At 41.2% G+C, this 27,168-nt stretch overlaps 1 protein-coding gene across 16 annotated transcripts in view; it reads left to right on the top strand.

Moving 5' to 3' along the window:
* Nucleotides 1-12,453: 12,453 nt before the first annotated feature.
* The window catches only part of STAU2 (staufen double-stranded RNA binding protein 2), a 355,158-nt gene continuing 340,443 nt past the window's right edge, over nt 12,454-27,168 (top strand). For 10 of the 16 annotated variants that reach the window (XM_021672674.2, XM_021672855.2, XM_021672804.2 and 7 more), the window contains exons 1-3: nt 13,023-13,118; nt 18,964-19,077; nt 20,598-20,663. Coding sequence is in view for 5 of the 16 variants with exons in the window: in XM_021672804.2 (XP_021528479.2) it covers nt 20,646-20,663 (18 nt within the window). In the remaining 11 variants the exon portion in view is untranslated. Of the gene's footprint in view, nt 12,549-13,022; nt 13,119-13,720; nt 13,742-18,963; nt 19,078-20,597; nt 20,664-27,168 lie in introns of those variants that run through there. The other 6 variants (XM_012463776.3, XM_064384282.1, XM_064384279.1 and 3 more) reach the window with 6 other exon arrangements.

Here is a 27,168-nt window from a genome sequence, read left to right as displayed (position 1 = left end):
GAATCCAAGGATCAGTAATAATTTCAAAGGGCTAAATGCTTTAGTTAAGATACTGTCAGGCTTCAGATAATCTAGTCATCTAAGATGCCTAAAACATGACAAGTTGAAAAATCAAAACAAAAAGTTAGTATAGCTGTATTAACATGTTAGATGGAATATAGAGGCAAGAAATTAGGGATGATCCCCTCAAAGTGACAATGTTTAGTTTGGAGACATGTATTATCTTGATCAAGATATACAAACCAAAATGTGAAGTTTAAGGTGAAAAATTCTTAAGTATACTGGGATACTAATATACATTCCTAAGATAGATATTGAATATTTGAAGACCATAATGAATAAACTTGGACAAATACGAAACTACACGCAGCAAATGCACACCACGTTCCATTCAAGTCAATGTGGAGCTTTTGCCAAAAAAGGTCAGATACAAACAAAACTTCAGGAGGCAAGTCACACAAAGCGAGCTCTGAGTAAATGCAAATAGGCTAGAAATACAATTAAAAAGTCATCCTATATTTGGGAACTGAGAGTCCCATAACAAAGTAATCCATAGATCAAAAAGAAACTCATAGTCAAAGAACATTTTAGAGTGAGGTATTGCTTCTGTTTAGAAGCAATAGAAGGTATGTAGAAAGAGAACATTGTCCCCTTAAGCATCAGATAATCTACATGGTTCTATCTTTTGAGTTCTCAAGAGCTGAGGTTGAAAGGCAACCAAGTGAATTAAGTTCTAAAGAGTGCTAAGCCCCTCTGAGAAGACAGACTCAGCACGGCACAGGAGGAAGAGAGGCAGCCACAGAGGTAGCTAAGTAGTAGTCAGGGAAGAAGTGATAGAATTCTTAAAGGTAGACTGTGGCAAAATTTTGGAATCATCGGGGGCTCAAAACACAAGTTCACACTCAAGCTCTGCCAACAGTCCCCACTGGCTGTGCATGAAGACAACCGACAGAGATCAGAGTGCCTTGCAGGGTAGGACTGGCTGCTGGAGGCAAGGCACAGACTTCTCCATTCCCTGGATTCTTAGAAACAGCAAGAGAAGATGCATGGAAAACTCTTTCCACCAAGGTCTGCAAAAGACCCAGAGAGCTTCTGGAGAAGGGAGGGAAGTAAAACCTCTTTTGCCCTTGTAAGGAGCAAAGTATGTTCTCTCCTCTATTGCCTCTGAAGGCAAAATCCTCAGCTTCTGTGGGGGAGAAGAGCCGGAAAACCCCAGTCTTCCCGCTTCCTTATTCCTCTACCTACAGGTGTGCTGCTACTGCTGGGGACAGGGGCAAGATATTCTTTAATGTCAAGGCCACATGGAGTACAGCTGTCATGAGGATGGTGGGCAGAATTGTTCAGGAAATGCCACCTCAGAGGCCCAGAAACAGTAACAGCATGAGTGCAAGGCTGGGCAAGGAGAAGAGAGGAGCCCTCTGCCCTCAACCATAAGCCGAGCACTGGTAACTAGCACAGCTGTCTACTGCTACAGAGGACCGGAGCATGGAGAAACCTTCTCGCACAGGCATAGAGGACCAGTTGAGATGGACAGGAATGAAGAGGAAAAAGCCCTCTGGCACCATAGGCACAAAAGGCAGACCCATGGGAAAAACTGGAAGCAATTAAAGTACCAACAGCGTCAAAATGCCACGAGCCAATTCAGCATCTGACTAGATTGACTCACCACCCCACACCTCTATACATATGGTAGCCCACTTGCAAGTATTTCATTCTATTTTGTTCATAATAGCTGATGTACAAAAGTTAACAGAAAGCCTATCATAAAGGGATAGATCAACCCAGGGATCCCTCAGATGCTGCAAACAGGCAGGGACTTTTGAAATTAAAAAATTACCACAAACAGTGGACAACATGCATCGATAGGGAATTCAGAGAAATGAAAACTAAGTTGGAAAAGTGGAAGAGCTAGAAGAGATGATATCAAAAGAAGTCTTCAAGTGTCTCAACACTGGACATAGCTGAGAAGCTCATCAATAAACCTGAAGATCAATAGAAATCCAAACCTAAAAGAAAATAGAATTAAAAGAAATGCTACAAACCAGAATTTGTATAGAACAGTATGTACAATGGTATCTCATGATTTAACATTACTGGAGCCCAAGACAGAAGAGCAAAGAGGCAAGAGATATTTGATAGAAAGGCAAAGGTCGAGGGGGAGGTTCTACTTTCTGCTCAGTTTTGCTGTAAGCCAAAACTTCTCTGAAGAAAAGACATATATGAAGAGATAGAAAGGCTGAGAACTACCAAAACTAAAACCTCCCTGATACTATAACCCCCAACACCATAAGCAGACACTCAATCTTATAGATTTAACATGATCGCAAACTCCAAGTGCTTTTTCATAGAAATTAATGAGTTGGCTCTATAGTTTATGAGGAAAATTGCAGGGACAAAGCCAGATAATGCCTAGGGCTTTATCTTCCTATAACAGATCTAAGTGGTATTGCCCTTGAGAACTCAAGCTTATCCTCCAATAGCAAGCTCCTCCTATAGCCAACCTTCCTGTCCTGAGAACCTCAAACTCCTTAGAGGCAGGATACATTTCCACCATTCCAACTCTAGCAGAAGAGCCTTTGTAATTTGGTGGCTTGAGCTGCAGTTTTCTAACATGGCACATCAAGGATATCAATGCAATACTTAGAGACATCAACGGCTCATTAGATGCCCTTCTATACAGAGCATTAACAGGCTAGAAAGTGGTCCTAAAGGAAGAAGGAAGAAAAGTACGTTTAAGTGCCTATTTACAAGAAGTAAATTCAAGTAGTCCTATCTCTTAACAGCTCTTCTAGTCACTGAAAGCAGTCAAGAAAGTTATTGATATTTCCATTTGACCCAGCCATCCCATTACTGCATATATACCCAAAGGATTATAAATTCTGCTATAAAGATACATGCACACGTATGTTTATTGAAGCACTATTCACAATAGCAAAGACTTGGAACCAACCCCAAAGCCCATCAATGATAGACTGGATAAAGAAAATGTGGCACACGTACACCATGGAATACTATGCAACCATAAAAGGGATGTTTTCATGTTCTTTGCAGGGATGTGGATGAAGCTGGAAACCATTCTCAGAAAGCTAACACAGGAACTAACACAGGATGAGAAAGCCAAATACCGCATGTTCTCACTCCTAAGTGGGAGTTGAACAATGAAAACATAGGCACAGGGAGAACAACATCACATACTGGGGACTGTCAGAAGGTAGGGGCAAGGGGAGGAAAAGCATTAGGGTAAATACCTAATGTAGATGACAGGTTGATGGGTGAAGCCACCATAGCACATGTATACCTATGTAACAAAACCTGCATGTTCTGCTCATGTATCCCAGAACTTGAAGTATGAAAAAATGACAGTGGTGTGTATAGCCATCTTTAAAGATGGCAGCAGACTCTAGATTCCCCACAGTATAAAATGTGGGCCTTTAACACAGGACAGGGTGATTAACACAAGTGTGACAGGCTCTATCTACGACCAACATGGACTTCTACCTGGGGCTCAATTAAACAAATGCATGTACTCTGGAAGTCCAAGCATAGTAACTTCCTGCTAAACTTTGGCCTTCTTGTTTGTGACAGCTGAAATGAAAGCTCATTTTGATGCAGCTTCCATGTTAGGCTTTTTCTTTACCTGCAGTGCTAAGCAGAGTATTCTGGACTCTGAATGCTTCAACCATTAGTCCCTTTGTCTCGGGTTTTGGTGGTGCTGTCTCTACCACATGGAGAGCCAATTTGCCATGTGTGAAACCTGCTTTTGCAAGGCTCTTTCGTGAGGAAGGCAATCTAAGCGTCATATGTTAAGTTCATCATATTTGGAACAAGCATGGCTTTCCTGAGAGTTTCATGAAGCATAAAAACATGTATGTCAGGTTCGTCCAGGAACTTTTAATATGTGTTATATATAGATAACAGGACAGCCAGCCTGACAGTGAAAGTTGTGATTTAGTAATATGCCACCACTAGACTATGCTTAAACCCTGTTTTTATTTTCTTCATTTTAAAGTCCAAGTACTTTCATGAAATACATGGACAGTTGTTATATACTATTCATGTTTTCCAAGTCAGCATTTGTGTTCTATTCTAATTGTGTAAATTATAACTGGTATATATACACTTCTTCACATTATGCTTTTCAATCAAGTTTTTATGGTTAATGTTCTACCTGCAGGCTATACTGTGATGTATTCAGTAGAAGAATATTTAGTATCTTGTTTTTCTAAGCTATAGGTACAACTTAATAGCTTTCTTATATTTGGTTATTATAGCTAAATAAGTAAATAAATATATAAATTGAATACTGTATTCAAAAGATAAAGGAAGAACTCAAGCCAAAAGAAAAATAACTCATGGAACAGAAGACTATTTCTATGAAGGCTTTGCACTACAGAAAAATGTAACATATTTTTCTGATGGGCTTTCTGGATGCTGTTTTACTAGTCATGAGTCTGGGGAGTATAATACCCTCCACCCCCACATCTCACAGATGGAGCAGCCACCCGGTTATCAATGCTCCCTTTGTGTCTGAACCTATTTCCCATCTCCACCAATCCCAAGCAGTGTAATCCCACGTTGTGTGTGCTGCCGTCTTTCAGGTGGGGGCAATTCTTGGGGGCCAACCCCTGTGGCTGCAGTTGGTTCACTTTTATCTTGTTGGTGACCACTGGATGCACAGAGAGGATGGGAACCTCTATGGGCTTGTGCCAATCCTCACTCTCCTCCTGACTAGAGCTCTCCATGGGGTCCCAGGATGGCTTAGTCATGAAAGTGCTGACTCATTGATGTGGCAGCTGACAACTCTTCAAATGGGCTGCCTGAGAAGCCAGGGTTTGTAGAATTTGTATATTCTATTTAAAAACCTTCAGCTTACAGATGATAAAACACAGATTGAGTTGAAAGGGCAGACTGTAAAGCTATCTTATCTTGTATTTTAACTAAGAATGAAATCAAGACTTAAACAATGCCATACAAATTTAAGGGAAAAAATTAGAGTTAGAATGCTAGATAGACTGGCTGAAGACCAAATTTCTGGTGGTGTCTTGAAATCCCTATTATTTTTATTTTTAACAAATTAAAAGAGGACAGGCACTGTGTTTCACACATGGAATTCCAGCACTTTGGGAGGTCGAGGCAGGTGGACTTGTCCTCTTTTAAGTCTTATGTCACATGATGTTCAGTAATTTTTTTAAAAATAAAAATAATTGTGGCCAGGTTGGTGTCTCATATCTGTAATCCCAGCACTGTGGGAGGCCAAGGCAGGAGGATCACTTGAGGCCAGGAGTTCAAAACCAGCCTGGTCAACATAATGAGACCCTGTCTCTACAACAACAAAATATATTGTTTTTAATTAGCTGGGCATGGTGGCATGTACCTGTAGTCCCAGTTATTCAGAAAGCTGAGGTGGGAGGATTACTTGAGCTTGGGATGTCAAGACTGCTGTGAACTGTGATGGCACCACTGCACTCCAGCCTAAGTGACAGAGTGAGACTCTGTCTCAAAACAATAAAATAAAATTTAAAAAAATAAATAAAAATAAAAATTTGCCAAGCATGGTGGTGCATGCCTGCAGCTCCAGCTACTCAGGCTGAGGTGAGAGGATCTCTTAAGCCCAAAAGTTGAAGGCTGCAGTGAGTCGTGATCATGCCACTGCACTCCAGCCTCAGTAACAGAGCAAGACCCTATCTCAAAAAAATAAGTAAGTGAATAATAGGACCCAATTAGGCTTGTAATGACTTTTCTTTTTCTTTTATATCTATCATCTTGTCTCTGATTTTTTTTTCTCTTGGGGATATTCACACTTTCCACTAAGCCCTGGTTTTGAACTCCTGGCCTCAAGATTGAGATTTCAAGACCAACCTGGGCAATGCAGTGAGACCTTGTCTCTACTAAAAATAAAAAAAATTAGCCAGGTGTGGTGGCACGTGCCTGTAGTCCCAGGTAATTGGGAGGTTAAGGAGGGAGGATCACTTAAGCCAAGGAGATCAAGACGGCAGTGAGCCATCATTGTGCCACCGCACTCCAGCTTGGGCAACAGAGCAAGACTTGTCTCAGGGAAAAAAAGAAAAGACTTAAAAAAATCTTTCCATACTTCATTAAGTATATTTTTGTTTTCTTATTCTTTTTTCTTATTAGTTGAGATTTTTTTAAATTGATACATGATATCTGTACATATATATGGGGTGCATGTGATATTCTGATGCATGCATACAATGTATAGTGATCAATCATGATAACTGGGATATTCATTACGTCAGACATTTATAATTTCTCTTTTTTTCCCCTGTTTAATACTTCCTTCAGTAGCTCTTGTAAGGCAGGAACATTTATAATTTCTTTGTGTTGAGAACATTTCAGATCTTGTCTGCTAGCTATTTTAAAATATATAATAAATTGTTTTTAACTATAGCAACCCTACTGTGCTATTGAACACTAGAACTTATTCTTTCTATCTAACTGCATGTTTGTACCCATTAACCAATCCCTCTTCATTTCCCCTACCCACCCTTCCCAGACTCCGGTAACCATCATTCTACTCTCTGTCTTCATGAGATCAGCCTTTTTAGCTCCCACATATGAATGAGAAGATGTGATATTTGTCTTTCTGTGTCTGATTTATTTCGCTTAGCATGATATCCTCCAGATTCATATATTGTGTCTTAAAGGGTAGGATCTCTTTTTGTAAGGCTGACTAATATTCCATTATACCCATTTATTTGTCTATCCACTGATGAACACTTAGGTTGATTCCATATCTTGGCTATTGTGAATAGTGCTGCAGTGAACATGGGGGTGCAGATAACTCTTCGGTATACTGATTTTCTTTTCTTTGGATAGGTACGCAGTAGTGGGGTTGCTGGGTTTTGTGGCAGTTCTATTTTTAGCTCTTTGATAAACTTCCATACAGTTTTCCATAATGGCTGTCCTAATTTATATTCCCACTCTCAGTGCACAAGTTTCCTTTTATCTGCATCTTGGTCAGCATTTATCTTTTGTCTTTTTGATAGCATTCATTCTAACTGGGGTAAGATGATAGCTCATTGGAGTTTTGATTTGCATTTTCCAGATGATTAGTAATGCTGAGCATTTTTTCATATACCTGCTTGTTTCTTATATTTAATTGATTACTTTTTTTCTTTTGAGACAGGGTCTCTCTGTTGCCCAGGCTGGAGTGCAGTGGTGTGATCATGGCTCACTATGGCCTTATCCTCCAGGGCTCAAGTGGTCCTCCCATATTAGCCTCCCAAGTGCTGGGACTACAGAAATGCACCACCACACTTGGCTAATTTTTTATTTTTTTGTAGAGACAGGATTTGGCCATGTTACCTAGGCTGGTCTTGAGCTCCTGGCCTCAAACTATCCTCCTGCCTCTGCCTCTCAAGTGCTGGGGTTACAGGCATAAGCCACAGCACCCAGCCTACCTTGTAACATAACTTATTTCTACTGTTTTTTAGCAGTGCGTTAGGTGGCTAATATCTTAACAATTATTTTGACATTATTATGAAAACAAGTTGAGTTTCAAGCAATCGTTTTATTAGTGAACACATAAATACATTGGGAATTTTCAGAATGGTATTCTTTTTTTTTTTTTTTTTTTTTTGAGACAAGTCTTGCTCTGTCCCCCAGGCTGGAGTGTAGTGGCACAATCTCTGCTCATTGTAACCTCCACCTCACAAGTTCAAGTGATTCTCTTGCCTCAGCCTCCTGAGTAGCTGGGACTACAGGTGCGCACCACCATGCCTGGCTAAGTTTTTTTTTGTATTTTTCGTAGAGGTGGGGTTTCACCATATTGGCCAGGATGGTCTTGCTCTCTTGATTTCATGGTCTGCCTGCTTTGGCCTCCTAAAGTGCTGGGATTACAGGCATGAGCCACCACACCCAGCCTCAGAATGATATTCTAATAAAGGTAAAATACAGTATTTAGAAGTGCTTATTTTATGCATTTGTTATTCATTCATTCCTCTGTAAGTTCCACAAGGACAAAGATTTTGCAGATTTTTTTCATAGCTATACATCCCTAGACCAAGAATAGTACTTGGTACATAGTAGGTATTAAGTAAATGTTGGTCAAATTCGCTAATCCCTTCATTCAACAAGCATTTAGTGAGCACTGTGCTAAATCCCAGAGAAACGAAGATGAGAAAGTCATTGTTGTTGCCTTCAAGGAGCTTAAGATATAATAGAAGAAACACATAAATGACAAAAATAAATTCAGGGCCATGTGGTGGCTCCTTCCTGTAATCCCAGCACTTTGGGAAGCTGAGGGGGCCAGATCACTTGAGGCCAGGAGTTCAAGACCAGTCTTGGCAACATGGCAAAACAAATTGTCTCTACTAAAAATACAAAAATTGGCCGGGCGAGGTGGCACGCACCTGTAGTCCCAGCTACTTGGGAGGCTGAGGCTGAAGAATCACTTGAACCCGGGAGGTGGAGGTTGCAGTGAGTCAAGATCATGCCACTGCACTCTAGCCTGGGTGACAGAGTGAGACTCCATCTCAAAAAAAAAAGTTAACTCCCTGTCTGGGAGAGTTGTGTTAGGGGTCACATTTAATGTAAAGCTAATGAAGCTTACACTTTAGGCCCCTCCTTTGCATGGGACCTATCAAAATAAATAATCAAGTCATGAAAAAAAAATTAGCCTGGCCTGTTAGTGCATGCCTGTAATCCCAGCTACTCAGGAGGTTGAGGCATGAGAATCGCTTGCACCCTGTAAGCGGAGTTTGCAGTGAACCAAGATTGTGCCACTTCACTCTAGCCTGGGCGAGAGCAAAAACTCTATCTCAAAAAAAAAAAAAAATCCGATATCGTCGATAAAGGAGGGTAACTTCTATGGTGGGTGCTGGGCACTAGATGTATTTTACAGGAAAATAAATGTCAAGAAAAGGGCATTATAAGATATAAAAAGAGAACATAGAGGGAAACTGGAGTTTGTGATTCTGACATCTGTCCCATTCCAACTGCTCAAATCCGATCATGGTGAATTTGAAAGTATTATCTTTTTTTCTGATGCTTGAACATTTCACTGCAATGGTGCCTGCTAAAAATGTGTTGATAAGGCCGGGCTCGATGGCTCACGCCTGTAATCCCAGCACTTTGGGAGGCTGAGACAGGCAGATCACCTGAGGCTGGGAGTTCGAGATCAGCCTGACCGACATGAAGAAACTCCATCTCTACTAAAAATATAAAATTAGCCAGGCATGGTGATGCGTGCCTGTAATCCCAGCTACTTGGGAGGTTGAGGCAGGAGAATCTCTTGAACCTGGGAGGTGGAGGTTACAGTGAACCGAGATCATGCCTTTGCAATCCACGCCTTTGCAATCTGAGCAATAAGAGCAAAACTCTAAAAAAAAAAAAAAAGTTGATAAATCAGATGATTTATTTTTTAAATTTAAATTTAAATTTATTTTTAATTAAATGGAGATGGGGGGTCTCACCTTGTTGCCCACTCTGGTTTCAAACTCTTGGCTTCAAGAGATCCTCCTGCTTCAGCTTTCCAAAATGCTGGGATTACAGGCGTGAGCCACAGTGCCTGGCCTCAGTTGCTTTTAATCAGCTGCCTATTAATAGGCCCACTGTTCTTTATTTATTTTTATTTTTTAATACAGTGTATTGCTCTGTTGCCCAGGTTGGAATGTGATCTCAGCTCACTGCCACCTCTGCTTCCCAGGCTCAAGTGATCCTCCCACCTCAGCCTTCTGATTGGCTGGCACTATAGGCGTGCACCACCAGGCCCAGCCAGTTTTTCTGATTTTAGTAGAGATGGGGTTTTCACCATTTTGTCCAGTCTAGTCTCACACTCCTGACTTCAGGTGACATGCCCACCTTGGCCTCCCAAAGTGCTGGGATTATAGACGTGAGCCACTGCAACCGGCTGGCCCACTGCTCTTTAAATATTCATTATTTTCAACTCCTATACAAATTTTTAAAAAAGTAAATCCTAAAATGATTGTAGAGTGAAGTGTGGATTTCCATGTCACTCAAATGATTTCATGTACGGATGCTATATACCTTGAGTAACTGAAAGTGCTGATTCAAGTTAAAAAACAATTTCCTTTCAGATAATTGTGACTTAGGAAAATTCATTCTATTTGGAGTTTACCAATGGCTGATAATCAGTTATAAGAAACAGTTACAGAAGACAGTTTTCAATTAACTTTAATGATATGAATCAAAGAGAATGAAATTTCTAACCACTTCAGAGTGATTTCCAAAAGCATAAACTCATCCATTTACACTAAAGGCATTTATTGTTCACCTACTTGCTGTTGGATGCTGGGACTACAGATACGTATGAGACATAGAGCCTGCCTTTCAACAATGCAATGTTTGGCAGATATAGGCAGGCTAGAAAACACAATTCTAACATACCTACAATATCAGAGAAGAGAGGAACAGGAGAAGAGCACTGGCCTGCTTAGAGGAGTGTTAGAGAATGCCTCTCAAGGAGGTGATTTTTTTTCTTTTCTTTTCTCAAGACGGAGTCTCGCTCTGTTGCCAAGGCTGGAGTGCAGTGGCATGATCTCAGCTCACTGCAAACTCTGCCTCCTGGGTTCAAGTTATTCTCCTGCCTCAGCCTTCCAAATACCTGGGATTGCATGTGCGCGTCACTACACCTGGCTAATTTTTGTATTTTTGGTAGAGATGAGGTTTCACCATATTGGCCAGGCTGGTCTCGAACTCCTGACCTCGTGATCTGCCCGCCTTGGCCTCCCAAAGTGCTGGGATTACAGGCATAAGCCACTTCACCCAGCTAAGAAGGTGATTTTTGAATGCCTTGAGAGATAATTTGTTCACCAGGTGAGAGGAGGGTAGAGGGTAGCCTGCAGCGAGGTATAATGGCCTATGGAAAGGCACAGAGACAGGTGGCTTGACCTTTGGTATGGCTGGTGGGAAGGGAAGATACTCATTCAAAACATTCAACAATTTTTGGTCAACATCTTCCAGTCAATAATGGATGGGTGGACTGCATATACAACAGCAGTCCCTTAAGATAATACGGCTCTTTAAACTGGGTGCAGGTGGCTCACGCCTGTAATTTCAGCACCTCGGGAGGCCGAGGCGGGAGGATCACTTGAGGTCAGGAGTTTGAGACCAGCCTGGCCAACATGGTGAAACCCCGTCCATACTAAAAATACAAAAATTGGCTGGGTGTGGTGGCATGCTCCTGTAATCCCAGCTACTAAAGACAGGAGAATCGCTTGAACAATTGCAGGGAATCAGAGGTTGCAGTGAGCTGAGATTGCGCTCCAGTCTGGGCGACAAAGCAAGACTTCATCTCAAAAACAAACAAAGATTATACAGTTCTTTTACTGTACGTTTTCTATGTTTAGATATGTTTAGGTACAAATACCATTGTGTTGCAATTGCCTACAGTATTAGTACAGTAATGCACTGTACAGGTTTGTAGCCTAGGAGCAATAGCTATATATCACATAGCAAAGACGAATAATGGGTTAGACTACCTAGGTTTGTGTAAGAACACGCTACGATGTGCACAAAACGACAAAAATCGCTAATAACACGTTCCTCAGAATATATTTTCCTGTAGTTAGGTGAGGCATTAGACTGACTGTATTAGAATGCTGACTAGGTGTTGTGCCCCTAGAAGGAGCGCTACAGATTGAGGGAGGATGCAACATGTTAAATCTGAGGGAACTAGCAGAGGTGAAAACACGCAAACAGTTCTGGGAGGAAAAATATAGTTGTAGCTAACATTGTACCGGGAGAGGTACTACATGCCAGGCCCTACTTAAAGGGCTTCATATGCATTGTCACATTTAAATACAAAATATCACATGTAGTCTCCTCCTGATGCACAGGGTAAGTAACATGTCCGTGGTCTCCTCTCCAGTTAGTAAGCGGATAACCAGCCTTGGGTATTTGACTCTGGCGCCCGTGCCCTTAACCGGGACACACACTACCTTTCCAGGTGCAGACAGGAGATTGGTTTTAGATGATGACTGAAATTACCGGCCTGGGAGACATTTCTCAGTCAGAGAAGTGATACTGGGAAGAAACCCTAGAAATAACGTTGCAAATGGATAAGTTTGCGAAAACACGCTAATAATTCTGTTTCGAAATTTCTTTTATTGTCAGATTATTTTTGGTGCCGTTTACTAAACGAAGTGTTCAGTTTCATCGAGCTTAACTGGCTTGAAGTTATCTAGACAAAAGTAATCCACATCAAAATCAGGACGAATCAAGAGGTAATTTGTGTTTTCTGGCACCCTTGCTGCATAAATCTAGGATCTAGGGCATTGTTTTCAATGGTCCTCATTTTTGGCTCCAAGGATTTCTTTTTCATGTGACTAATTCTTTCGGTGGAGGAGGAGGTCTGGCCACGCCGCCGGTCTTGGCGAGCAGGTGATTAAGGATCCCTGGTGTTTGCTGGGCGAGACGCTGAAGCAACCTCCTCCCCGCCCCCGCCCCCGTCTGGAAAGGTGCAGGATCCGCTAAATCGTGCGTCGCACAGCGGCGGCCGGAGCAGACGCGGGATGGTCGCGCGTCCCCTGCACAGCAGAGAGGGGCAGCCAGAGAGCCTGGGAAAGGTACAAGCGGGGAATCCGAGCACAGGGTGCAGATCTGAAAGAGCAGACGGTCAGTCGGGCGGGGAAGGAAGTTGCCGAGTTCAGGTGTGGAAGGGGCTGCCCCCAGGCCCACCCTTGGCAGACGAGGGGGCGGGGAGCCGCGCCGGGGACGAGGAGACTGCGGACGGGGCGCGCTCCTCGCGCACTCGCTCGCCCGCGTGCCCAAGGACCCCGGGAAGGGCCCTCGCCCTGGGGTCCAGCTCGCCGCCGCTGGTCCCGCAGAGCCTGCAGCTGCGGGGGCCCGGCAGCCGCCAGGGGGCGGGAGCGGCGTCGCGAACAATGGCCGCGCTGGCGCGGGCTGGCGGGAGGCGGAGTGGAGGTAGAGCCGGTGCCGGGCGCGCGCGCCGGTCGGGCGTGCTGGGGCGCGGGAGCGGCTGCGCAGGCGGGGGCGCGCGGCGCGAGCGCCGGGGAGGCGGGCGGAGGCGGGGGGCGGGGAGCCCGAGGGGTGGAAGCCGCCGGCGGCCGAGCGGGGTCAGTTCTCTGTAGTGTTTGCCAATGTTGGAGCCGTCTCAAAGTGTCCCCGGCAAGAAGGTAAATACCCCTCATCTGGGGCGCCCGGGAGACCCCGAGTTCCGCCCGGCCGGCGGAGGAGGCAGAGGGCGCTGGGGAGCCCTGCAGGTCCGCGGCGCGGCGAACCCGGAGAACAGCGGCCCCCTTCGCGGCCTCCCTTCCCCCGCGCCTTCCCTCCCTCCTCCGGCTCTCTCGGGGCAGCAGCGGGAGGGGAGACCGGCGGGGGAGGGAGGACAGGGAGGCGAAGCAGTTGAGGTGGGGGGACGTGTGTGGCGGAGGGGGTGGGATGACACAGGTGTCCTGAGGGGAGGAGCCGGGAAGAAGGCGAGGAGGCCGGGCCAAGTGGGGGTGCAGAGGTGGGGGAGGCGGGAGCGCGGCTGCGGGCGCGGGAGGCTGGGGGTCTTGGGGGCCAGGGTGGTTACGGCCGGAAGAGGGTACGGCGAGTGCAGCCGCGGTGTGGCCGTGAGGGAGGGGGAGCACCTGGGGGAGGACCGAGGAGGGCGACCGGGGGAGGGTCTGCGGGGAATGGGCCTGGGGGTGCTGGAGGCGGAGCGACGGGGCCGGGGCGCGCCGGGGGGTGGCGGCGGCGGCTATTTCTGTAGAATGGGTGAGTGGTAAAGACGTAACTTGCCGAAATGGAGAAGGTAGGTGGGGCCGAGGGGACAAAATATATCCTGTGACGGGCAAGTTCTGCTGTGGCTCCTACGAACTCCTACCATGATGGCTCGGCTTAAAGGGGCAGTTGGCGGTAGTGACCTTGCCAGGGTGAAGGCGAGGAGACAAAGCTCTGTTACGGAATCCACTGTGTGAGAGCAGGAGCTCCGATCTCTCCAGGGGCGACCCGGGGACTGTGGCCCGGAGGCGTGTGGGGGGGGGTGCTCCACAGAGGCGATTGAGGCACGCCACGCTGGGATTCTTAAGGAGGGGATGGGCATTAATGGCCGTGGGGTTCTGAAAGTCCTTGGAAATATGTGTAGAATTTTGCATTTGTGAATAATTTTCTTTGGTAAGGGTACATATTGTCTGTGATGTCCCCCTACCCCTATCCCTACTCCAAAGGGTTAAGAACTGTTTGAGTAGATAGAGAGGGACCATTCTATTAGGGTAGACCTGGGAATTTACCAAAGGATTTTAAAGTGGGTGGATCCTGAAGAAAGGGTGGAGATGATCCTTTAAAGATACTTTACTGTTAACTGAAAACGTTTATTATTTGATGTTTGATTTTATAATTTTGGTGAACTTTTGCTGAGCATTACTTGACTTCTGATGCATCCTCTGTTTTAGACCAGCATAGTGAATACTTGAAATCAAAATTGTGATGGGCAGGCAGGATGACAGTAACCTTGGAGGAGAAAATATTTTAATATTTCTCCAAGATATTTTTTCCCCGTCCTTGCTTTCTTTAGATGATTCAAGTATACAGTTGTGAACTGAGCTGTGGTGGAAAAATGTTATTTAATAAAACTACCAAAACCAAGACTTACTCTCCATTTCTGTTTTGTAATATGGCAAGATTTTCATTGTTCAGTTTGTATTTTACTGCAAACCAGAGATATCACATATCACTTTAATTGTAGATTTGCTGCATTTTGCAGCAGGCCTGTATTAAATTTGTGAAGCAGTTATGCCAAACTATCTGGTGTGTTTGTGTGTTTTTCCTGCTATGGTTTCAAGTCAAGTCACCATTGCCACGTTTCATTATATAGTAGGGTAGTCTGAAATTTATTCCTAAGTGATGATTAGTTGGTAGGATATGGTACGTACTTGCTCACAAATTACTGCATTTTTTTCCCCATAAAAACCAGTGTTTTGTATTTGTAAGAATGTTGCTGTATGATCCAAGTATGTATTGTTAATTTCAAATAGAATGCTGTGTAATTTTAATTTATTTGGAAATAATTTCAAGCTTACAGAAAAATTACAAGAATAATACAAACAACATTTTGGTAACCTTTATTCAGATTCACCTGTTAACATTTTATGCATTTATTATTTGCTGTCTATCAGACACAAAATATTTTTCCCCTGGACCATTTAAGTTACATACATTGTGGTCCTTAACTCCTAAATACTTCAGCTTGGAAAATCGTGTAAATTTTACATTTTAGCTTACTTGGCTTGTCTGGAATGAAGTGCTAGGAAGGGTGACTTGGTTTGCTTTTCAACAAAGAATATGAATATAAAAAAAATCTAAGATAGTCATCAAGCTTTTAAATATACAGACTATCCAGAAATCGAGGATTACTGTTTAGGTTCTAGAAGGTATATTTGCCAAATGGTTTTTGTTTTTTTTTTCCTTTGTGCCTACCCTTCTCTTTACTCTTATTATCTCCTTTTGTTTTAGACACATTTGGTGCTGGGTATCTGATCATTTTATGTGTACAGATCATAATAGAGGGAAAACTCTAGATATTGCAAAATTGAATTCTCTATTAGATTGCATAATTTGAGACATGCACAGTGTGATTATTCACACTTAGATATATTTGTGTCCCTTATAGGACACAAAAGCCCTTGACTTTTTACAGGAAAAATAAGAAGGCAAATCTTTTATTTTTCACCACTCTGATGCTTAAAAATTTTTTTAAAAAAGGCAAGTCTTTTATAATTTGGTATATAGTGAAGAAAATAGGACTTTGAGCCACAGTGAACTGGGTTTTAATCCTAGCAGTGTGACTGTAGGCAAATAACCAAACCTCTAGAAAAATGGAGATAATGCCTACATCCCAAGATAATGAGGATTAAATGAGTTAATGTAAAAATGGCAAAATGTGGCACCTCACATATAAAATTGGTATCTGATGTTAGTTTCCTTTTTTTTTTTCCTGGCCTGTGGCATTTATTTCCACGAGAATAGTTGGTGTAGTAAGACTTATGTTTTCCTTACATAAAAGCAGTGTTTTTGGGTACCTACTTTAAAAAATCAAAATAAAAAACACTTATAAAAGCTCTTTAAGGGACCCTATGACCTTTTTAGAGTAAGAAGCATTGAATTGATAGTTTTGTAGCAGTTTGTAGTCTAAGAATAGGGATAGTAAATTTTGTTTTGCTTTTCATGTTTTCAAATAAGGCATTTAAGTGAGAATTGCCTATCAACTGTAGGATGGGTGCTGATATAAAAAAATTATAAATATTAGTTTAATAACAATGCAATTTTATACAATTTCATTATTGGGGATTAAATAGATTTTTTTTTTACAGCTTTTAATTTCTCAGATGGGCAAAATGTAATTCATAAAGTACAACTTATATCAGCAGTACATTGCAGTTACAGGTTGGATCATTAATTCTTCATGAGGATCACATCTTCCCCAGTTTGTAGTACCCTCTCCCCGTAAACTGCCCTGCCTCTTTTCATTTAGTAGTTTGGAATCTGGTATTGCCTGTCCTAATATGCCTGACCAGATCACTGTAGGGCATTTTTGGGACACATGGATACATTTCTCTGAAAGTACTTAGTTGTAATTGGAATCAACTGTAGCTGGAAACTTCTTTCATAGAGGAAGTGGCTTTTTATTATTATTTTTTTAATTTTTAAAGACAGTCTCACCCTGTCACCTGTGCTGGAGTGCAGTGGTGCAATCTCGGCTCACTGCAACCTCTGCCTCCTGGGTTCAAGCCATTCTCCTGCCTTAGCCTCCAGAGTAGCTGGGACTACAGGTGCCTGCCACCATGCCTAGCTAATTTTTGTATTTTTAGTAGAGACAGGGTTTCACCATGTTGGCCAGACTGGCCTCGAACTCCTGACCTCAGGTGATTCACCCACCTTCGCCTCCCAAAGTGCTGGGATTACAGGTGTGAGCCAAGGAGATGGATTTTAACCATAGGTATTATAAAACTGCTCTGCATTTTTTTGACATTTCTTGATATTTTATCAAATTGTTTAAAATATATGACAGTAGACTGGGCATGTCTTTAAAGTAGAAACAAAGTCTTTCAAATGTACCACTGTGAGCATTCTGAATTGTCCGTGGTATAATTACAAATTACAGTTTTTAAATTGATATAAATCTAATATAGCTGGTTTGATTAAAAAAGTATAATTTTTCAGAATGTTAGTCAGTTATGGAGTGCAGTGGTAGACATATTAGTTTCATGTGTTTTAATTTATACAGCTCTTTATATTGTAAAGGAAAGCCTTACAGAATATTTAAAGTGTATGGTCAATTTTATGTTGATAAAGTTTTCATTTTTGTTACTTCATGGAATATCTTCTATATATCAGAAGATTAGAACTTTCAGGCCGGGTCTGTTGGCTCACGCCTGTAATCCTGGTACTTTGGGAGGCCCAGGCAGGCAGATCACCTGAGGTCAGGAGTTTGAGACCAGCCTGGCCAACATGGTGAAACCCCATCTCTATTAAAAATAAAAAAATTAGCTGGGCCTGGTAGTGTGCGCCTATATCCCCAGCTACTCGGGAGGCTGAGGCAGGAGAATCGCTTGAGCCTGGGAGGTGGAGGTTGCAGTGAGCTGAGATTGAGCCATTGCACCCCAGCCTGGGTAACAGGGCGAGACTCTGTCTCAAAAAATAAAAAGAAGATTAGAACTTTCAAAAAGGTACCCCAATATCTTGCTGTGCTTACTTCTTGGAATCAGCCACCAGTGTTAGCAGCCTCTAATACTAAATAAATACATACAGGTGTGTAGATAAGCACTTATAACTTTAAAAGCTTATACTAATAAAGACAAAATGGAGTTTTTCAAAGTTGGTGAGTGCCTAATTAATAATGATAAATGCTATTTTTTTTTTTTTTTTGAAACAGAGTCTTGCTCTGCTACACTCAGGCTGGAGTGCAGTGGCACCATCTCGGCTTACTACAACCTTGGCCTCTCAGGTTCAAATGATTCTCCAAACTCAGCCTCCTGAGGAGCTGGGATTACAGGCATGCGTTGCCACACCCAGATAATATTTGTGTTTTTAGTACAGACAGGGTTTCACCATGTTGACCAGGCTGATCTCGAACTCCTGACCTCGTGATCTGCCTCCCAGAGTGCTGAGATTACAAGTGTGAGCCGCTGTACTCAACCAGTAATGTTAAATTCTAGAAAGCAAGGGATACTAAATCACTGAGATGCTTTTAGTGGTTGTTCACACTTTACCTTTTAAATGAACTGTTTTCAGTTAAAAAAAGATGATTGGTTGTGTTTGTATTTTTAGTTATAGCTAGTGTTTTTAATGAGATACTCCATTCCTATTGAAAATGTGTATTTTAACACCACATGACGAATGCTACACTTTTTAAAACCTCATTTTTTGAATTGAAAATGTAACTGTTTTAAGTTTTATAATTTGCCACTTTGACGTTCTAATGTTACTCATTTGCTTATGTTGAACAGGGATTTTTTTTTTTTTTTTTTGCCTATCCAAATGTAAATTAATATGTAAAGCACCGTAGGAGTATTGAATGATAGAGTTGGATAGGATTGTTTTATTTATTGTTGTATAGCACATTGCACCAGAATTTAAGGACATTATCTTACAGTTACTGTGAGCTAGAAATCGGGGTACAGGTTAGCTGGGTGCCTGTAGCTTATAAAAGAGGTGGTAGTCAAGCTGTCAGTTGAGGCTGCAGTTGCATCTGGAGGCTTTACTGGTGGAAGAGCTGCTTCCAAACTAATTCATGTGACGAGAGTCACATGTAGGGTTCAGTTTCTTGGGGCTCTTGGACTGAAGAAATCAATTTTTGATGGCTATTGGCCAGAGGCTTTTCTCAGTTCTTTGCCATGTGGGCCTCTCCAAAGGGCACCACAATTTAGCGTCTGCTTCGCTCTGAGCAAATGAGTGAGAGAAGGTGATACCCAAGAATTTTTATAACCTAATCTTGGAAGTGGTATCTCATTATTTCTGCTGTATTCTATTTGTTAGAGGCTGCCTACTACAAGGACTTTAGCTTACTTTTTAAAGATTGAAGAAAAAAAAAGAAGACAGAAAAAGAAGAACTCAAAAGATACACAAAGTAATTTGACCAAGGCTCAGAAGGTAATCTCCTGAAGAACTTTGACTAAAACTGAAATTCACCAGTACCCAAGCCTTGTGCTCTTTATACAGCATCCCATTCTTATAGGAAATGTGAAAGTAATTAGAAAAGAAATAAAAATTGATGCAGATACTGAGGACACTATTGTAAGAAAAATATTAAAGTTTTGAAAGTCATTTTGAATTGACTCGTTTGTCATCTTGAAAAAATGGTAGCCAAATAGTGTGTGTTTGTGTGTGTGTGTGTGTGTGTACTTACAAAACATTTGCTTCTAAGAGAAAGTTCAGTATTAAAATTTTACAGCATAAAAGTTTCTACACAAGTGATTAGATGTAGCCCTTTTGCTGTGTATCACAACTGTGTTGTTGCTTTGTAGATAATTTTTTGGGGAGAGGTCTGTACATAATTTTGTTTTATATAAACGTTTTTCGTTATAAGATCCCATGATTTATTTGTTTATAATTTGTACTTTCCTTCCTGCCATTGGTATCTGTTTTTAAATTACATGTAAAAGAGATTCACCATGTAAAAGAAATATAACCAAGGAAAAGGATTCAGGCCCAGAAGGAAGTAAACCCAAATGTAACAATAGTCATGATGGTAACTTTTCCAGAAAATTTAATGTGAAAATTTTTTTGAGGTGGAGTCTCACTCTGTAGCCCAGGCTGGAGTGCAGTGGTTGGATCTTGGCTCACTGCAACCTCCACCTCCTGGGTTCAAGTGATTCTCTTGCCTCAGCCTCCCGAGTACCTGGGATTACCGGCGGGCACCACCCATGCCCGGCTAATTTTTGTATTTTTAGTAGAGTCAGGGTTTCACTATGTTGGCCAGGCTGGTCTCAAACTCCTGACCTCAAATAATCCACCCACCTCAGCCTCCCAAAGTGCTGGGATTACAGGTGTGAGCCACCATGCCTGACCTGAAATTTTAATATGCATACTATTTTTATACCAATGATAACAGACAAAATGACAGAGAAAAAAAATATTTGGCAAGATGATTGTACTATATGCTTGTTTCCATACCATCTAAGAGAATACTTGTGGTGTTGCATCTTATTTAGTATTAATTTATCATATAGAAGATGAGAGCAAAGCTGTTTAAAACATGACTGCAAAAAGGGGTGTATACGTTAAATATTAACTTTCAGATTTGTTTTTTAACAGCTTCACTTTTGTTGGGATTGTCTTAGAAGTCTAGAAGCAGAAGGGGCTTTGTTCAGATCTGTACTGTCCAGTATGGTGGCCACTAGTGACGTGCTTATTTAAGTTAACATAAATGAAAAACATGTATTTTCTTGATTGCTCTAGCCACATTTCAAGTGCTCAGTAGCCACATGTGGCTAATGACTACCAGATTGGACAGTGCAAGTATAGAACATTTTTATCGTCATAGAAAGTTCTATGCAGATCTGGATAAATTACATTTTATACTTGATTTTGATCAAGGGCATGTGTTTAAAATACCAGTCATTGAGATTATTAACTAAGTTGAACTTTATTTCTTCATTTTCGTTTTCCAGTTTTTGGAGCCGTGAGGGATACAGCAGTTTGGTCAATATTGTCTTAACATGCTTCAAATAAATCAGGTGAGTTTGTGTTAAGGCATCTTTCATGCTTACATGGTGCTTTGGCCATAAATTGTGGAACATTATAACTCAGGCTTTCTTTTCTGTAACTGTAACCTGACTCATCACTTTTGAAAGCAGTTACGTACTATATAATCATCATTGGAAGCTGCGTACGGCAGGTTGTTTAAGGATTAGAATGATTTTTTGAAAGTTGATAACTTTTGGGTGTGCAAGGCAGAAGGTTTGTCTGTTCTTGATGTCACATCCCTTTAGGACCTGTTGATGTGTTCAGAATGCTTATGATCATGATATAGCTTCAGTAGGTGGCAGTTCTGCAGACTCAAAGCATTTTTAGTGACAAATCTTGTGAAGTAGTTGTATCTGTGTTAAAAAAAAAAAAAAGATTCATTTTCCAGGTCACTGAAAAATGCTAGAAGGAAGTGCTCTGATAAACTACAGCATGTAATACCTTAGGCTCACTGAAAGAAGTGTTTTTCCTAGTTCTTGGTGTTTCTCCAAAAACTTTATACATTTAATTTTACCTTTCCCATTAAATAGAACATTGTATTGTAACTATAGTGTTAGAAAATACTTTTGGCCAGGCTGGGTGGCTCACACCTATAGTCCCAGCACTTTGGGAGGTGAGGTGGGAGGATCTCTTGAGCCCAGGAGTTTGAGCCAGACTGGGCACATAGTGAGATCCTCTCCCCTGTAAAAAAAAAAAAAAACAAAAAAACAAGGAAGCAGACAAAATGCTTTATTTCTTTTGATTGCAAATCCAGAGAGAAGTAATTAAATTTTTTTTTTCTATGATTAAAAAAGTAATCGTGGCTGGGCATGGTGGCTTATGCCTGTATTCCCAGCATTTTGGGAGACCGAGGCGGGTGGATCACCTGAGGTCAGGAGTTCAAGACCAGCCTGGCCAACATGGTGAAACCCTGTCTCTACTAAAAATACAAAAAAATCAGCCAGTCGTGGAGGTGCACGCCTGTAATCCCAGCTACTTGGGAGGCTAAGGTAGGAGAATTGCTTGAACCCAGGAGGTGGAAGTTGAAATGAGCTGAGATTGCACCACTGTACTCCAGCCTGGGTGACAGAGTAAGACTCTGTTTCAAAAAAAAATGAAAGTAATCTTGACCCCCTGCCCTCCAATATACAGTCCTGCTCACCTTGCCTAAGAAATCTCCAGTTCCTGTGCATCCCATGCTATTTCTAAGCTAATGGCTTCTAAGCTTATACTTCTGAGTTCCAAACTCACGTAGTATTTACTATCTCGATCTCTTGGGTGTCTTTATACATCTTAGACTTGATGTGTGCCCAAGAAATAATCTCAGTGTTTCTGTTGTACTAGACTGTTTTATTTCTTAGATTGGGTAAGGTTGTTGCAGCTGCAGGGGTTTGCACAGATTTCCTCTGCCTGGACCTTTCTTCTCCCCTGTGTTTGGCTTACTTGACTGCAGTCCTACTATATGCTCTCATAGCACCTTGCCCTTTTGTTTAATAACATCATGACATTTGCAGTTATAGTCAAATATGTAATTATTTGTTTTAACATCTGTCTGCCTTGCTAGACAGTATGTTTCATGAAGACAGACAGTGACTATGCTTGTTTACGTTTACATCCCCAGCTCCTAGAATAAACAATGTAAATAGTTTTCATATATTTATTTGTTGGGTGTATGAGCGTGTGAATGGTGCTAGAGTTGTCACTAAAGCAAGGAGTTAATTTATTTTCAACAGTAACTACGAAATTATGTTGTCAGTTTTGGTATTGTATGCTGCTTGTGTTACACAAATGCAACTAACTCTCTCTCATGTAAAGTTGTTACTTAGTTTTCTCCTCTACTGGAAACTTTCCTTATGCAACAAAAATTGCTTTCATAAAAAACGTTACTAATTAAAGAAATCGTAGAGCTGTCCTGTGCTTAGTGCTTCCTGTTTCCTCACAGCTGCTATCAAATCCCAGTGGAAGCATTATGAGACTTGATTCACAAACTGTTGTAGGTGTGAATTTGCCATTAAATAACTTTCCACAGATACCTGCTATTAATTATTTGGTTGCAGTTAAATAATTTTTCATATTCTGCCACAGACATTTGGGAATGATCATTTTATGCCAGCCAACTTCATTGAAAATTATAGTTTATGGATTAATCCTAATGAGGATTTACTAACTGGCTGTGTTGCAGGTCATGTTGAAACAGGCATTGCAGACAGTTCCTAGGTCATGTTCTACATGGCCATAAGCAATTCCCTGGATATTGGCTAGAAATTGTACCCAGTGCCTGGGGATACACATTCTTAGCTTGTACAGGTTTTGTATAACTTATCCAAAATGCTTGGGACCAGAAGTGTTTTGGATTTCAGATTTTTTTTTTGATTTTGGAATTTTGCCTACTGGCTGAGTATCCCTAATGCAAAAATCCCATATTTGAAATGCTCCAATGAGCATTTCCTTTGAGCATTATGTTGGTACTCAAGAACTTTGAAATCTTGAAGATTTTGGATTTCAGATTTTTGGATTTGAGATGCTCAACCTGTAGCAGATGTGTAGTCCTAGAAAAACTTAAGAGACCCCCTCTTGTTATTGACTCTCAATTGTCATCCCCCGAATTGTTCAAGTCTACGATAACGAGTTTCTCTTCAGCTAAACATAGAGTTGAATTCTTAAACTCATGAGTGATTTTTAAATCTTACTTTCTCAGCAGCCACTTTCTCATAACAGTGAGGGTTTTCAAGGTAAATGTGTAAAAGAGCCAGGTGTGGTGACTCATGCCTGTAATCCTAGCACTTTGGGAGGCTGAGGCAGGAGGATTGCTTGAACCCGAGATTTTGAGACCAACTTGGGCAACATAGTAGGACCCTGTCTCTACAAAAAAAAAAAAAAATTGGATATGGTGGCACATACCTGTGGTCTCAGCTACTTGGAAGCCTGAGGTGGGAGGATCACTTGAGCCTGGAAGGTTGAGGCTGCAGTGAACCGTGATAGTGCCAATGTGGCACTCCAGCCTGGGTAACAGAATGAGACCCTAGGCATGCAAAGGGGATTTAAGTTGATACTCAACTTGAAACAGTTGAGATTTTTACTATGTGATTTTTCAACATTGTCTCTAGGATTAGTACTACATTTTTATTTGGGAAGTCTTTTGTTTTGTTGAAATACCTGAGTTACGTGCTTTTTTAGTCATAACAGATTCTTCCTTATGTATTACTAAAAGTAATTAAAAACTAGGCTATTGAATACTAAGTTATCTGATATTAACTTTGCCTGACTTTAATATTATGGAACATGGATGTTCCGTGTTCTAATAGTGGCACTGTTCTGCCTTTAAATTGTGATCTTAGTTGTTGTTTTGCCTTTTAAGAATGTGTCTTATTATTATACATGTGCAACCTGTGCTTACTGTAGAAAATTAGGTGTGACAGATAAGAAAAAAAAGAAAAGAAATCACAAAAAATTCCACTTTTTTACAGAGATGTTACCGGTAACAAAATGTTACCGGTAACATTTTGGGGTGTATATTTCTAGATTTTTTTTCTATGCAGGTATGTTTTTATGTGAATATGTTATTTCTTAAAAACTAGGATTATACAATGTGTACTGTTTTGAAGTGATTTAATAATAATTATTAGTTTGGATGTCCTAAAATTTATTTAACCAAGCCCTTATTGTTGGACAGATTTTTATTGTAGTTAGTGCCATAGTGAATTTTTTTAAATAAACATTTCTTTGTCCAATTATTTTCTTATAATTAATTATTAGAAATGGAAATACTGGTTAAAGATGTATGTGGATTTTAAAAATATTTGGTGTATAGATTCCAAAAAGACAAAATTATATTTGCCAGAAGTATATCTAGTTATTTCCTTACTTCCTTGACAAAATTTCAGTCTTTGCCAATCTGTCTGACAAAAGGTGGTATTTTACTTTGTGTTTATGTAATATTTAAGTATTTCTTGTTCTTCTGTGTTTTGCCTTTTGTGAATTGCTTCTATATGTCTACTGTCATCTATTTCTTTTTATTTGTAACAAACATTCTTTGGATTATGCCCCTTGAGAATTTTCTGTATTTATAATCATTACTTATATTTTAGTATGTATAATCATTACTTTATATTTTTTATTCATTATTTAACAGATAACTAATAGGAGTATACTAGTTTCTAGGGTACCTTAATAAGTACAAGTATGGTATATTTTGGGCCTTTCTCCCTGATCTTTAATTATAGGTCCCCTGGTAAAAGGAACTCATTTTAACAGTAAGCTATAGTAAATATAAATTACGAAGATCCATGTGGTGAAATAATATTTTTAAACGAGTAGCTGAAATAGGGCCAAGTTTTGGAGATTAGCTGGTGAGGCAGACTTGACAGGTCAATGTGCCCTAAGGAACTGGAATTGGGAGAGCCTAGCAACTGGGAATTTGACCCCTGGAAATTACAGGGATCAAAGTAGTCTGGTGGTTCCTTTTAGCGAGGTTTGGTAGTAGATGTTGGGAACATGGAAGTTAAGAGGAAGTTTAAAGGCCTAACTGAAGTGGAAGGGATGACAGGCAGGACAAGACAGAATTTTTCTGTGTCAAGAGGAGTAAGAGAACCCTGTAGGGCAAGAAGGAGCCAGGTGTCATTAAAAAAAAGAAAAGTTTTTATTACATTGGATAGTGTAAGACCAGATTATAATTACCAAGAAACAAAGTCTAGAGTTGAAGGAATAATGACCATGATCTCAGAGGTTTGTTGTGAGGAGTAATTGAGGTAACAAAGACAAAATGCTTAGCATTGGTCCTGGTACTGCTGCTATTAATTTGACTATTAACACTGCTATTGGGCTGGGCGTGGTGGCTCATGCCTGTAATCCCAGTACTTTGGGAGGCTGAAGCAGGCAGATCACGAGGTCAGGAGATCATTCTGGCTAACACCGTGAAATCCAATCTCTACTAAAAATACAAAAAATTAGCCAGGGTGGTGGCACACGCCTGTAATCCTAGCTATTTGGGAGGCTGAAGCAGGAGAATAGATTGAACCTGGGAGGCAGAGGTTGCAGTGAGCCAAGATCGCACCACTGCATTCCATCCTGGGTGACAGAGCAAGACTCTATGTCAAAAAAAAAAAAAAAATGCTATTGGCTATTGCTGCCTGACTCTGGATATTGGTGGGAAAGGAGGGTAGATGGCAGACATTTAGGTAGGTCATTGAGTAAAGTATTTGGGGGAATGAACCACTTTCTCGAGCCCAGATTGGCTTTAGGGTCCTCCTGCTTCTTGCTACAGGCACCAGGAACTCTATTCTTTTCTCTTAAAAGTTGCTGCTACTTAGTAATGGTTATTTTTCTTTCCAAGACTGGGTGTGGAGATTGTAATCTGCTCATCTCTCTTATAGCCATAGGATATAGTCTACAAGTTAGGGAATGAGAAAAATAGTAAGCATAAGGGGGTTAAAATGTATAAGAAAGACTTCTACTTTCCCCTGTGCTAGTGTAACACGAACTGGATTTATTTTATGGGTAACCAGCTTCCAAGATGGCCCCCAATGATCCCTGCATCCTGATATTTACGCCATAGTGTAATCCCCATACTCATATTGAGGTTTATCTGTGTCACTAATAGAACATAGCAGAAGTGATGGATCATTTCTTAGGATAGGTTATTTATGAAATAAATGTGGCTCCGCCTCCTTCCCCTCACTACCCCCAGCCTTAGATTACTCACTCTGAGAATAGTTAGCTGCCATGTTGTGAACGGCCTGGTGGAGAGGCCCACGTGGTGAGAAACTGAGGCCTCCTGCCAACAGCCAACAAGAAATTGAGTCCTCTAGCCAACAGCATACAAGTGAGCCTTCTTGGAAGCAGACCTCCTAGTTTTAGTCAAGCTTCCAGTCCTAAACATCTGTCCTACTGACATCTTGACTTCAGCCTCATGAGAGATCCTGAGCCAGAACTACTCATCTAAGAACTGCTAACCCTCAAAAACTGTGTGTAAAAAAAGAAATGCTTGTTTGTTTTTAAATTTTTTTTAGTTTTTTTGAGATGGAGTTGTGCTCTGGCACCCAGGCTAGAGTGCAGTGGCACAGTTTTAGCTCACTGCAACCTCTGTCTCCTGAGTTTAAGCGATTCCCCTGCCTCAGCCTCCTGAGTAGCTAGGACTACAGACAGATGTGTGCCACCATACCTGGCTAATTTTTGTATTTTTAGTAGAGATGGTGTTTCACTCTATGGGCCAGACTGGTGCCAACCTCAAGTGATCCTCCTGACTCAACCTCCCAAAGTGCTGAGATTACAGGTGTGAGTCACCGCACCTGGCCAATGCCTGTTTTTTTAAAGCCACTAAATTGGAGGTAATTGTTATGTAGCAAAAATCTACTCTTCCTCCTTAAATAACTTGAGAATTTATAAAGTATATAAACAGTAGCTTTTAGATATTGATGACAGGCAGCACCAGACTGTAATCACTGAGAGAACAGGAACAAGTGAGGGAAAGCCCTTCAATTACACCAGCTTACAGCAGAGCCTAGAGGCAGTTTATTG

This window comes from Aotus nancymaae, unplaced genomic scaffold (genome assembly GCF_030222135.1).
Source record: "Aotus nancymaae isolate 86718 unplaced genomic scaffold, 86718_ANA_hifiasm-v0.15.2.pri h1tg000036l, whole genome shotgun sequence".
Lineage (NCBI taxonomy): Eukaryota > Metazoa > Chordata > Mammalia > Primates > Aotidae > Aotus > Aotus nancymaae.
Note: the sequence above shows the minus strand (reverse complement) of the source record. Positions and strands in the feature narration are given on the sequence as shown.